The sequence below is a fragment of the Epinephelus moara genome, chromosome 3 (genome assembly GCF_006386435.1).
Source record: "Epinephelus moara isolate mb chromosome 3, YSFRI_EMoa_1.0, whole genome shotgun sequence".
Taxonomy (NCBI): Eukaryota; Metazoa; Chordata; class Actinopteri; order Perciformes; family Serranidae; genus Epinephelus; species Epinephelus moara.
Window position 1 is genome coordinate 12,647,115 of NC_065508.1, and position 14,291 is coordinate 12,661,405.

The window sequence follows — 14,291 nt, forward strand, 5'->3', positions numbered from 1 at the left end:
GGGTTTGGCTTTATAATCTTACAGGAAGCAAACACCACTCTCTCGGGTGAAAGTCGGTGTTTGTTGGACCGATCCACCCCAGCTGGACTTTAGCTGCCTTAAATTTTGTCCTTGTCCCGCCACATTTCCCCCCGACGCTGCTGCCAGGCACCGTTAAACTATAACGTATCACGCTGACGTTAAAGGACGCCTTTTTTCGTTGGTTACTGATGCTGCAAGTCACTGCCAAAGTGCCGGATTTCGACGACATCAGCGTGAGACCGGGTGTCGTATATCTTATAATTTCAAATATATTGTCTTTTTTTTCAGCAATGTCTTTGCAATGTTTTTTTTCTTCCATTCTGGTATACCATCTTGTAATGTGCAAGCCATTTGTTGTGTTCTCTTCCCCTAATGGTCCAATTCTGAATTATTATACATGTATTATAAACCTCACACAACATGCTCTGGCAGTACTGTACCTTATTTAATTATGCCAATAAAACAATTTTGAATTGGAGAGACAGTGAGGTAGAGAATAAAAGGGAAATGAGAGAAAGCAAAACAGAGAAGAAGAAGAACAGAAAAACAGTAATTGAATTGTAATTGAGGCTCTGGCAATATTGTTGATGCAACATTTACGCCTGTAAAGCATGCTGAATTGTTGAAATTGAATTGAGGGAGATACAGGAGCGGTAGACACTCACTTGGACATAAGTGGATGAGTGGAAGATTATTTTAATAAGAGAGCCCATAACTGCTTCATCAACAACATACTGTATGCTTCTTGCCTGTCATGCCAGAGAAGCGCGCGCGCACACACACACACACACACACACACACACACACACACACACACACACACACACACACACACACACAGATAGAGAGAGGGAGGGAGGGAGAGAGGAGAGAGATGTTTTGGCTTTCATCAGTCACATCTCGCTGTTGGAGGGGGATTGAAGCGGCTGCCTCGGAGCTCTCCGGTAACGGAGACAGTAGACGGCACTGACTCACACTGACGATCCACACACAGCACATTACAGACTCTACCTGCCCTGCAACCTGACAGGAGGAAGACGACAATGAAGACATAAAGGAACTTTCCTCTGTTTTTTTTGTGGGACCGTTTTCCACCCGCTGTTGACAGCAGGCTTCTCTTAAATCCGGGCATCACATAAAGTCAGCATGCATGTTATTGATTCATAAACACCAGATGGCGGTGAGTTGAAATATCAGTGAAACACATCTGAGTGTGTTGGGACGGGACAAGGTGGTTTTTAATCACCTCTTTCGTTACAACTGCGGACGACAAAACTTCCTTTCTCCCGGTGGCGGACCTTCTGTTTTCGTCTTTAATTTTGTCAAACATCACCCGACCTCCTCCTCCTCCTCCTCCTCCTCCTTCACCACCTCCTCCTCCACCTCCAACCGTCTTCACTTGATAAAACAACAGCCGCCGCGGAGACAAGACTACAGCCTGCCTGCCAGCGGTCAAAGGGAATCAAAATAACAATTAAGCGAACAGCAGCACAGGATTGGACCCTCACAAGGATGCTACTCCAGCACAGACACCACTAGACGGTCCAAACAGCCGCTGCCAATATGTTCAGGCGAGGTAAGAGAAAGAGGAATACACTTGTTTTTGTTGCTGATAGCGCGCGCGGCTGGGCTGCTTATCGATGTGTGTGTGAGTTTGTTCAAATTCTTGGAGTGTTTTTTTAATTAGTATTTTTAAATGTTGGCTTAAAGGAGTCGCAGCTACAGAAGCCCCTCTGTGATTCACCTTAACAACTTACCAGCCCTCCTTTATCCGCGCTGGCGGCCGGGAATGGGAAGGGAATTAAATATTTATCCACTTCATGTAAAAATTATTCTTAAAATAGCGAACCGCTGCCGCACTGCAGTTTGTAGGACTTGCCTGCACGAGGACGGCTGGTGCTGTTGCTGCGCGCGCCAGTGTGCGAAATGGAAAGAGAGCGCGTGAGGATGAAATTGTTGGGGAAAAGTTAACAATTGTGCTTTTTGTTGTAAAAGTTTGACTCGTTTGGGCACTTTGTGTGCGCGTGCACCTTTGGTTGAAATGTGCGCGCTTGTGTGTGTGCGTATGTATATGTATGTGCATGTGTGTGTGTGTGCGCGCGCGTGTGTGTGTGTGGTTACATTGGCGTGACAGAATGAGACGCCCAGCCTACCAACAGCAGGATATTTTGACTTCTGTCTGCGCCAAGGGAGAGGGTGGCTCTCCCAGTGGACCGGAAGGCAAGTGAACAACAGCACGCGCCCAGCACCTGGCTGTTTACTATCACACTGGCACGCGGCTGTTTTGTGGTGAGAAAAGGTATTGAGTTTTACCAGGATGACCTTGCCTTGTGTGTTTGTGTGTGTGTGTGTTGACAGGGAGGCTCCAACCCCACTGTCAGCTTCCTTTTTCTGCGCGCGCGTGCGTGCGTACATGAACGTGCACGTGTGTGACACACTTGCCATCACTTTTAATAAATCTTAAAAAGCCACAAACTTGTGTTTCATGTTAAAAAAAATACAGTTTTTTGAAAAGATTTTGTGAAATATTAACGCACACACAAACATACAAGACAGAGAAACATTTTTAAAGTATTTGTGGAGTGGTGACTCATCTGCTAATCCACCCCCTTTACAAAAAAAAAAAAATTTCATTGGGGCCTTCCGTGAAAGGCAGATTGTCAGAGCACTGCTTTGTGATGAGTGGAGCGCACGGCTGACTGCACCCTGAGAACATAATAGAAAAACATTCTTTAATAGAGACACTGGAAGTCTGTCATTTGTCATATCAATGCAGCCCAACGCAGAGGAGGGAAACAACACGTGTACATCCATGCACATCATTATCTATTAGCTCACTTGGTTGGCCCGAGTCAGGGCCCGAGTCAGGGCACAAGCTGGGCGATCTCCTCATTAAGGGTGGGACCTAATGGGCTTGACAGAGGGCTGATTAGTGCTGTCATTGTATATGTGCGTATGTATGACAGAGCAAAAGGAAGACAGAGGGAGCGCTTGCTGGCTGGAGGCAGACAAGCTTTAATTTTAATCTTCCTGTAATTTCAGATGGATAGCACCCACCCACATACACACACGACAAACAGCGGTGATGGCTGATGCGGTGTGCTTTGTATCTCCTCCTACAAATATGTGGCTGTCAGTAACAATAATAAAATTCAGAGTAATTGTGCAGTCTGCCTGAGATACAGTTATCTATGTCTGTCACCTTTACCCACAGTATCTCTCTGCGGTGGGATGAAACAAGAGAGAGGGAGTGAGGAGAAGGAGGGGAAGTGTTTCTGTGTAATGAAAACTCCCTCTCTCTTTCTCTCTTTGTGTGTGTTTCTCGTTCTTTCTCTATCTCTCTGCTTGGCCAGTTCCCGCTGCCAGCCTCAGTCTGAGAGGAGAGAGGCCTGGCAGGCTGATTGGCCACTAGGCTGGCTGGTTTGGGTAGCTGCCGAAGCTTTGTTTCCCGGCTTGTTTGAAGCTGGATTTGTTTCCCTTACTTGACTTTGCCTCTGTCTCCAACTCTTAAGTTGTCTCTCTCTTTATCTACAGCTTTTCACAGTCACGTACGCGCTGACACTGGGTGAACAAAACACATGCCTTAAAATTAGTTATGAAAAGAAAAGCTCTTGTATTGAGAAAGACACAAATGAAAGGCTTTATTATGCTCTGTCACAGTCTGTAAAAGTGCACAAACTCAGTGCCGCATTTGGAGTTTTATGTTTTCAGCTCAGCCTGCAGCTGACGATTGCTTTTATTATTCATCTGCTCCTTATTTTCTTTTCAATGAATCAGGTTTTGTCCATTAATGTCAGAAGATCCTCACATTTTAACAGCCACAACATGTCACTTTAGCTTGAAAAAAATCACTGAAATAATTCATAGATTATGAAAATAGCTGCTGAATGATTTGGTCAATTAATGATTCATTAATTTAGCTCCATTTTCTCCACTGTTACAGTTTATTAGTATCTTTAAGTTATGAATTTACACCGTTTTATTGTCTTGCTACACATGACTAAAAGCATCTAGTTTTTTCATGCCTCTGCACTGGAGACAGTTGCCTCTGGATGCATCGTGTTTTCGGGTTGTCCGTCCTTCCCTTCATTCTCATGAATGCGACATTTCAGGAACACCTTATGGCACAAACGTCCACCAGGACTCAACAATGAACTGATCAGAATTAGGTCGCCAAAGGTCACAGTAACCTCACAAACATTTTTGGCCATAACTCAAGAATTCAAATGCTAACTATTTTACACAAATGTCTAACAGGATAAAATGATAAAGTGATGACGTTTTACATCCAAAAGGTCAAAGGTCAGCTTCACTGTGACATCATATGTAAAAAACATATTTTCTGGCCATTACTTAACAGCATAACCTGAGTCCATCTTAAAACTGTGGTGATTGTATAGATCTTCTCTCCTGGCGGGTTGAGGATGTGTGTGATGTATCCATGTGTTAGAATTTGGAGCTCCTTTGCAGCAATGTCCACATTTGAAGCACTGTCAACTGGCATGGCGACATATGGATACATAGGAAATGGCAACTTGACCGTTTCAAGTCGGCATACAGCCGCGAGGCACTAATTCTGGTTTTTACCTTTAGAAAAATGCAGACTTGCAGCTTTTTGCTGAATCTAACGCACAATCAGGTAAGCTCATGATTTCAGTCGGAAAACGCCGCCATTCAGTGCAAGCACTTACGAGCCGACCTGATCAGCAGTCAGAATGCGTGGATCATTTTAAGAGTCAACATGACAGTGATGGATCAGACGAGCAAATCAATTGCAACAGATCGATACAAAGACCTTTCTTAGGGATTTGAAAGCACTTTGATAGACAGGGTTTTCTTTAAAGAATTGAATAATGGCACCGCACCATCGTAGTCTCCATCAAAATCAGCCCCATCGCTCTCCTTTCAAACAAGGCTACATAATTTCAGGCCATTATGGCATTTTAGAATGAAATACACAGTAAAATTGATGGCATCATTTGAGGCTTTCTGGGGGAGACTCCTCAGAGAGTTTGTTAATCACCAAAGTGTCGTCCTCAGGAATTTTATGCGTTAAGAGTTTTCAGAAATATCTAAGATTAAATACCTCAGATTAGGGTATGCAGACATTTGATAAACGAGCTGTGGCAATACATAAAGTGATAAATACACTGATTTTGAAAACATTGTGGGTTGAAGGCAGTTTGAGTTAAAGCGATGACAATATAATCTATGGTTTGGTGCACGTAGAGCTTTGCTGCCTGTGTCAGGAGTCAGGAGTACGCTACACATCTTTTAGCCTTTATGTGTGCACATTTTGGCAAACTGGCACTTAACAGTATACCAAATTTGACTTCCTGTTTTTAGTACACCCATGAATTCACAGATAAATACTTTAATATGGAGGAAAAATTAAAAACATAATGACTCTCAGGCCAGTTTTAGCAAATTACAACAAGCGTATAATGAGCATTTTCATGATGTCTAAGCAGATTTCTGAATGGTCATTTGGGATGGACAGCAGAGATATTGATTTGCATGGGAATTCTTAGTCACGCTGAATCTAATACACGTCTCATGTCTGTGTGTTCAGATTTGACAGTATCTGCCTCACGTCGCTCCCTCGCTGCCCCTCCTTCAACATCTGCTCTAAACAATTCATGAGGACTGCAGAACAGCATGTAGCGTCTATGGATTTGCTGGTGTTTGTGTGTCACATTACGACACATGCGTTCAATTTATATGGATGACAGCATGATTCCAGGGCTTTGGAATGTGTGTAAAGTCCTACTTCTTGAGTTGGGAAACTTCTAAAAGGCTCGACACTGTCTCTTCTCCTTCTTATCATTACCTCTTGATATGATTTCATCCTCTCGCTCTCGGCCCCCGCCAATGAATATACTGTAATCCACGAAAATGTGCAATATCTGAGGAATGTTCTGTGATATTACCTTCAGCCATGATAATATATAATGAACTTCAGCTCAGTACTGAAATCCACTGATCAATATCAATATACGATGGTAAAATTGCAAGTCACTGTTCATTCAGACTATAGCCTCAACCTCGCTCGAGGGCCAATGGCTTTGTCAGGGCCCAAATGTGAATAAAGTCTGGCGTGATTATAAAACTTTCCAGCAGTGTTACGCAGTTCCTGCTCAACTTGAGCCTTAACGAATGAGACGTTGCAACATACTGTATGTTCATGCACAAGTGCTGACCTGCATGTAAGTCACACATGCTAATGTGGTTGAAATAACTTGTCATCATCACACCTACTTTTCTCATAGGATGCATTTTTATTTTATCTGATGGCATTCCGACAAAACTCATGTCACATCCTTACTTTGTCTCTCCGAGTTGACAGTTGCATTGGCACACGCATACATTTTGCCTGCGGGCCGTTGTCAAGTCTACAGTCAAAACAATTAGAAGCTGCTGTTGCGTGTGTGTGTGTGTGTGTGTGTTTACTTGCATCTATGATAGCCTTGGTGGATGATAATAACATATGGATTAGTGACAAAATGTTTATTCGGGTCGTGAAGCACCAAATGGTGGGGTAATTGAGTGCTGAGATTGATCCAAATTTGCTCTTGCAGTACCGACATCCTGAGGCAGCGGACAGATTTTACAGATTAGGCAGAGGGACACAATATAGGCTATGTGGCACTTTGTGTGGATTCTGTGGATATATCATATTAGAGAGCTAAATCGTCTTGGGATTTGATGACTGGAATGGAATTTATATGATAATCAATTAGATCTCTAATGCAAGTCACAGCGGAGAACAGGATGAAACGCATCACCACACACACCGCCACACACAGCGAGCGTCCGTGCGATGGCTGTGCATATCAATGACCTTTGCAACCGCTCCTTCTGCCTGATCTCAAGGTCACTCACAGACTCCTTTCTTCTGCTGTATCCTGAGCTCAGTGTGGTCTGCCTGCTGAATTCTATTTCATCATTAAGTTGCACAACAATTTTCTGGAACGTGCGCAGCGTTCACAATCGATACACCGTGTTTAAATGCGTTAAAATAATTACAGGGACTGATGTTTTACAGCTCGGAGCTTCTTAGCTGGTGAACTCTCACAAACACAATGCAAAAAAAGAAAAAGAAAGAGAAACAGTTAATGAGCAGGAATTGTTTTGATGCTAAATAAACAAACACCAAGTGTTACAAAATTATGCTGCACAGAGCATGAAATGGCATTTCACAATGGCCCTGTGGCGTTTTATTTCAACTGTCTTGCCAGACGAAGCTCTATCCCACACTCATCTTTACATTCAAATATACTGCTCTGCACTTTCAATATGTTTCACCAGGTTACAGTGCAAGTTGATGGAGCCAGCCATCAGATAGTGGTAAAAACCATAAGGCCAGCACATCAAAATGAAATGGTTTTTGGCACTACTTGTATAATTGTCGCTGCAGCAAAGTTGTTGCTGAATTGTTGGTAAATATGGTGCACTAACTTGCTTATGAGTCACCGAGGTTCACCTTGAGAGCCGGTGACACACGCACACACACACATACACACAGCAGGAAGGTCCTTTGTGAATGGAGTGCCCAGTCAAATGAGACATTAATCCCTATCAGGAGCCCTGTGGAGGCCTCTGATTGCAGGTTTACTTAGCAACAGCTATGGCTAGTTGTGCATATACTGTATGTGTGTGTTTATTTGTGTGCATTATATACAGAGACACAGAGTGAGATTATGGTTACATGGGTATGAGAAAGTTTTCGGATGAAAGGGATACAGATGTGTGTGATCGCATGGCAAGAACACACAATCATAAGGATTTTGTGCGTGTGTGTGTTTGTGTGTGAGCATCAGGAATCGTTAGTGTAAATGTCAGAGCTGGAGGACTAGAGTTATACTTTAAACCGAGCAGATGCTGACGCAGACATGTAGAAAGAGAGGAAAGATGGAGAGAAAGTGTGAGACAGAAAGATGGACACAGGAAGAAACTGACTGATGATGTAGAAACAGCCTTCACCTGGAGGATGAGGGAATGAACAGAGAGAGAGCCGGTGGCGGGTGAAAACTGAGCTGACGGGAACTGATTGTGTGTGTGTGTGTGTGTGTGTGTGTTTCAGGCTGACTTTCAGTTTCTCCACCTTTGGACCAGGAACTTTGGTATTTTCTTGTCTCCAGAGGGAGAGACAGTTGGACAAACCAATCGCTTGCAGCGGCGTCCTTGTTTGCTGACTGAAGTGTATGAGCCACTATTATTCATGTTAACGCTGGCCTGGCTTATCTTATATTATAAGATAAGATAAGCCTTCATTGATCCCCAGAGGATATATTCGGGTTGTTGCAGCAGCAGCTGCGGCAGCACAAGGACAGTAATAAGTACAGATAAATAGAGGAAGTGAATAATAATAGATATAAAACTAGAATGAGAATAGAAGTAAAAATAGAAACAATACAGGAGCAATTAAAGGCAAAGCCAAGTATAGTATACGTAAACAGTGCACACCAGACAGTGTGCAGTAAAACAGTGTAATATAGTATGGTATATAAGATCTAGTATAAGATAAAATGTCGGGGGTGGGAGGGTGTCGTGTGCTTTGAATTGTGAAAATCCAGCAGTGGTTGACATGTTGTGGAGGGGGTGGCATCATGACATTTGAAACCATAAACTTAAAATGTCAGTGAGATGAGAAGATGGATATCAATCTCATGTCTGTGCATAAAGTACATAACTAGAGTGGCTTAGCTTAGCATTAAAGAAGTGTTTCACTGCTGGAAAGATGGTCTTTTCATAAAACTGGGCTGTGTATGCAGAAAAAGACGCAAATACTTTTGAAATTGGTGCAATATGACCAGAGAAAACAGAGAAAAAGGGCTGTGGCATTTGCTTTTACTTAAGAGGCAGAAAACCTACAACTACAAGAATGCAATGCGCCACTCTGGACCCATGAACGCTCTCACTGGTTGGTGACGTAATATGAGCTTGGTCATTTTGACACAGGGAATGGCACTGTCTAGTTTTACTGTTTCATCTGAGTTTGGTCTGTGTTTGAGAGAGTGAGGGTGCTTTCACACCTGCCCCGTTTGGTTTGGTTTGGTTTGGTTTGGTTTGGTTCGACTGAACTCAAGTTTGTTTGCCCCCCTAAGTGCGGTTCATTTGGGCAGGTATGAACACAGCAATCGCACTCGGGTGTGCACCAAAACAACCAGACTGAGACCTTCTTGAAGAGGTGTTATCGACCGGGTTACAAACGAACTCTAGTGTGGTTCATTTATTTTGGCAAGAACGTGTTCTGAATCAACTGCAGTCGCATTACGCATTGTTTTGGTTAAACAAGCATGAGCATGTTACAGTCCTGGAGGATTATTAATGTGCGCCTCCTCCTGTTAATATGCACATTCAGCACACAACATTGTTTTCTAGTTGGAGCGGCACCTCGTTTTCAAACTGTATGGTTTGACTAAAGTGAACAATGACAGCAATATAGTCCACGATGAGCAGCGTTAAAATCACCCTGCGTAGTTGTCCCTCCATTGTGACATTAGAAAGTGTCACATTTATCTTGCAAGTGTACTCTTCTTCAACGTTTTGCTTACTTCCTGGATTTTTCCCACATGGAAATTCTGACCAATCAAGAGCAGCATTCTCACACAAGGCATTTGATCTGGTCGTTTGTAAATGCTGCTGTGAGAACACGAACCAACTCTAGGCAGTTATACAACTTTGTAACAAAATGAATCCCTGATTCACACCAAAGCAAGCGAACTCTAGGTCTGAAAGCACCCTAAGAGTCCGCTTCTATACTCTTTGTGTCTCTGGTAGTGGGCATATGACAATGTGGAAGTACACTCTGTAGTTTGAGGAACTGTCCTAAAGCCAGCAAAAATCCACCAGATGCTATGAAACTTGTCATCCGGCAGATTTTGGCTGAGAAATGAGCAGGGAGATCTGGGGCGCTGGCAAGACGGAGGAACGTTTACCATAGTTCACTGACACATACTAACAACACTGATAGATACGAAGCTGGTTAACAATCGTTAAAGTATCCCTTTAAGGCTCAAGGCAGGAGGAAACATCTAGTCTGACTCTATCTTAAGTTAAAAAATATGCCTAAATACAACTTAAGCTTACAAACTTAAAACCTGCACATGTATAGAAATGTGTGACTGCATGGGGAGTTACATGTTTGAGCTCTTTCATATGACAGCAGTTCCTCCATCCAGCTTTAATGCAGGTTGCCAGATTGGTGAGCACTTTAGTCCCTGAGCAGGCACACTGATACCAAACTGCTCAACTTACATGATGACATGACAGTGCACGCTGCTTTTGTTTGCCAAGAAACAGATCCAACATGAAACTCCCCCTTAAAACCGCAAGCTGTTGTTTTTTACATCATCAAAAATTTGTTTAACAAGATACAAGCATGTCAGTTTGTGAGCTTTAAAAGTTTTGTAAGGCCTTGATGCATCGCATTGCTTTTTTTGTTAAACCTGTATCCTCTTTATTGAATCGTTGCCAGACAAACACCTAATCACCTGTCGTTAGCTGAACTGCTTTTTTACTGTGAAGTAAACTCACAGATCTATAGATTAAAGTCTGGCGGAGGACACTTGCTCTGGCTCTGATTGAGTGGGAGAGGCTGTTCCCATTTGGAAACGGAGATCCGTGTGGGTGCATGAGACCCTCAGAAATCACAGGGAGTACCACCAGCTGGTGCAGGAGCCTTGCCTGGATGATTATTGGTTCAAGATTTATTTTAGGATGAGTCAGGGAGATTTTGACAATCTGCTCTCAATTCTCAGGCCTAATTACATTTGGTGAAAATCAGAAAGTAATTGAGGCTACAATTTGTTCAGATATGTTTTGCAGCTTGCCTAGTAGGGCGATGATGCTGTGAGCTAATGTTAGCTTAACACAACCACTTATTGTCATCGCCACCACAGAAGGCCCATCTCAAAATTCATCCCATTGCACAATGGGTAAAAACACAAAGACGTTGGGCAATCTTTCTGTTTTCAGTTGCATTGTTTTCAATTCGAGGCATGTAGGGCATGCCTGCAAAAACATGAGGTGCATCAAGTGGGAAAAAGCGAGGCACTCAGCAACACTAAAGCAACGACCAAAACGCTTCACTCTAATTTAAAACCATTACAAAAAGCCGCCCCAGGCTGCTAACATGCGCTCCGTCTGATCGGGGGCCTAAGCCTACTTTTTCACTTGGTGCATGAAGTGCACAATTAACCTTGTTCTGCCCAGTGAGATTGATGCTGATATTTAATCTCATTCACAAACAGAAAGCTGGAAGCGTATTGAACTATACCTATAAATTAAAGCCATTACAAATAAATCATACTAGCTCCAAGCTGTAAGTCCCATATTTGTACATTATTGCTGATGCATTAGTCAGAAAGTTACACGGCACGTTCCTGAGCACAGTGACAAAAAAGAAAGAAAATCAAATCCTTTGTGTCTAACTCCCATGCAGGATATATCTCCTCTATCCCCCCTCTCCCCTCAAATCTCCTCTCCTCCCATGTCTTCTCCTCTGTAGCTGGTTCACTCTGTACCTGTTGAATAATTGATAGCTGTTTTGGTTTCCGATAAGGCGTTTGGGGTCCACAGCTCTCAGCAGTATGGGCTTGCTGCTTTCCTCACGGCAGATCACACGGCTCAGTCCATCCTTTCACTCTTTTCCTTTTCTTCGCTCCTGTTTTTATCTTGTCTTCTACCATCCCACATTATTCTGAAATGCGCCACTCACATTCCCTGTAACATGTTTGCACACGTACTGTATTGAAGGCAACAGCTCTTAGTCCAGGTTTTATTCTAGATAAGCTCTTGATATGCATCTTCTTCTGATTACAAACAATCCTGCAAATATGAATAAATAGTTGTTTTCTTTCCGGTTATTACCATGGAAACTGAACTTGTAGAGACAGGAAATAAGTAAATAGGATAAGGTACTTAACATGTCTACATAAGCTGGCTCATACTGCGGCACATGGAGCTTTTTGCATGGGATCAGGATCTGCGCTTTACTCTGGTGTTTACAGGGGTTAGATACAAGAACAGGAACACTCCATGTGAAAGAATTTCAACTTTGAAGTGGATGAGTCATCACTGCAAAGATTTTCTTGAAAGGTGTGTCAAATCGGTGGCATGCCAATGAGCAGCGTTTACAAACTCCCTCCACGCTGTCCATCATATCCCTGTTGGTTAGTTTCAACCTGAGATTTCTGTCCCTCTGAGATAAGCCAGTATGTTGAGACTGTCCTCAAGAGAAAACGACTGCATTAGTTGTTTGTTCAGATGCCCGAGGCTGCGTTTTGGCTTCTGTTAAGTCCTTCAAACTCACAGATCTGTTACTCCAATCGTCCTTCCTTAATTATCATCTCACAGGTGCTGAAACAATACGCCCCTGCCAATGCAACCCCTTGCCTTTTCTTTTAAGCAGTGCTATTTTCGATCTAAACGCCGACTTATGTGGACTATATGTATGCTTACCTGACAAGAACCGCTAGTGGTGATTGGAATTGTAACTGGTGTCTATCAGGAAGAAAGGCAGAAGTAGCAGGGGGTCGTTTGACAACACAGAAATAACTGAAATGGACATGACATCTTAACAATGCATTACATGATAGTGGGCACAAAATGTGTTAAAATTAAGTGCTGGCAACATGAAAACAATGACAATGCAAAGTGTAATTTGAACGGGTGAAGTTTTAAACATATCCGTATGGTTTGGTTAAGTTCAGGGAAAGAAAAACACTCTGCTAGGTTTAGAGAACTCAAAATCTCTAAATCAACTTGGTTAATTTAGGAAAAGAAGTGCCTACGTAAAGTTCTTTGCGTAGCTACTTAAAGCCCGTAAAATCACGTAACTATGTTGACTTTTGTTCTCACATGGGACACGCCAGCCTCCCAACACCTTATACTCCAAGGTCGAGTTGGATGGTTAGGTCAGCAAAGCGTGTGATTTTGACACTGCTGATCATTTCTTAATTACAGATAATGTTGATTTATTTATTCATGGCTGCAATATTTGGCAAGCAAAGTGGATCTGTTTACCATAACACTTGTTCCCAAACCTTAATCAATTTGTTTTTGTGCCTAACCATACCTTAGCTAATCATTGTCTCATATGAACTCTGGACAGTGTCTGAAGAATCAGGTCTGGACATTATCGGGGGTTTCCCTTTCACACATGTGGCACACATAAGGAGATTGCACGCATCCGAAGCATTCTAACCTACTGGAAATGATCCCTTTGGTTTTAGGCGAGAGATGGCAGGACATCACATGGATTACGCCATGGTCATGTACCTGGTTTGTAATTTGATCATAAACAACACAGTCTGTTGCGGTTTCTTGAATTTGTCTGATGATTTTGGCTCCGGCCCTTATCAACAGAAGTTCCCATATCTCATCATCTCTCCAGTTCGACATTTTCGTTGCTGTCTTCGTGTAAATGAGCCTTCTTCTTTACCCTCAGATGTTTGTTTCCTTCTGGTTTGCATGATAAAAGCCGTATGATAGAAACATGATCAAAACGCCCACTCGCTTGCTGTGAATACTCCGAACAATTACCTGCTCTATTCACACACGGGCTCAATCGGACATTACACAGACGTTGGGGAGCTGGCAGAGTAAAGTCTGTTTAATGTCCGATCCAACTGATTTGGACATTTGCGTTCTCACATACAGCTCCTCTGGGTAACGTCTAGATAATTTCATGTTTGCTCTGCGTGTGTGAAAAGTGGCTGATGTTTGCAATAGTAATCTTCGTTATTTGGAAAGTACTGATGATGGTGTGGTCCTGCCAGGGGTGTTAGATAGAAAACTCTAATATTGGTTTGTGTGGACGGCAATGCGTTTGTCTAATGTTAACATTTCTGTCTTCATTAATATATTCAATCATCGAGCTGTGATATTTCTGACTGATGAACCTGCAGTTTGGACTGCAAATGATTTTGCCTCCACTGAGCTCTGTTGTCCTGATTTTGCATAATGCTCATATCAGAATTCTGATCCCCAGACCTCTTTTATAGTTAACAAATTAATTCAACCTCATATGATCCATTCACATTGAAGCAGTGTTTGTACTTCAGATATTTCATAGTTAAAAGTCATTTTTCATTTATTATTTATGTTGTTTTGTCTGCCCCCGTTCAGCAAATCGCATATGGAGCACTTGAGTATTTGTGTATTAATATGTATGTACAGAAACTGCCTTGCAACCTCCTTTCTTTATTTGTTCCCTTGGCCTCTGAGAGTCTCTCTCTCTGCTGCCTCTCACTCCCTTTCTGCTA

At 42.6% G+C, this 14,291-nt stretch overlaps 1 protein-coding gene across 1 annotated transcript in view; it reads left to right on the forward strand.

Moving 5' to 3' along the window:
* The first annotated feature begins 949 nt into the window (after window positions 1–949).
* LOC126387783 (reticulon-4 receptor-like 1) overlaps window positions 950–14,291 on the forward strand; it is a 118,740-nt gene continuing 105,398 nt past the window's right edge. Inside the window, exon 1 of the mRNA XM_050040444.1 lies at window positions 950–1,597. Coding sequence (XP_049896401.1) covers window positions 1,585–1,597 — 13 coding nt within the window. The 5' untranslated portion in view covers window positions 950–1,584. The remainder of the gene's footprint in view (window positions 1,598–14,291) is intronic.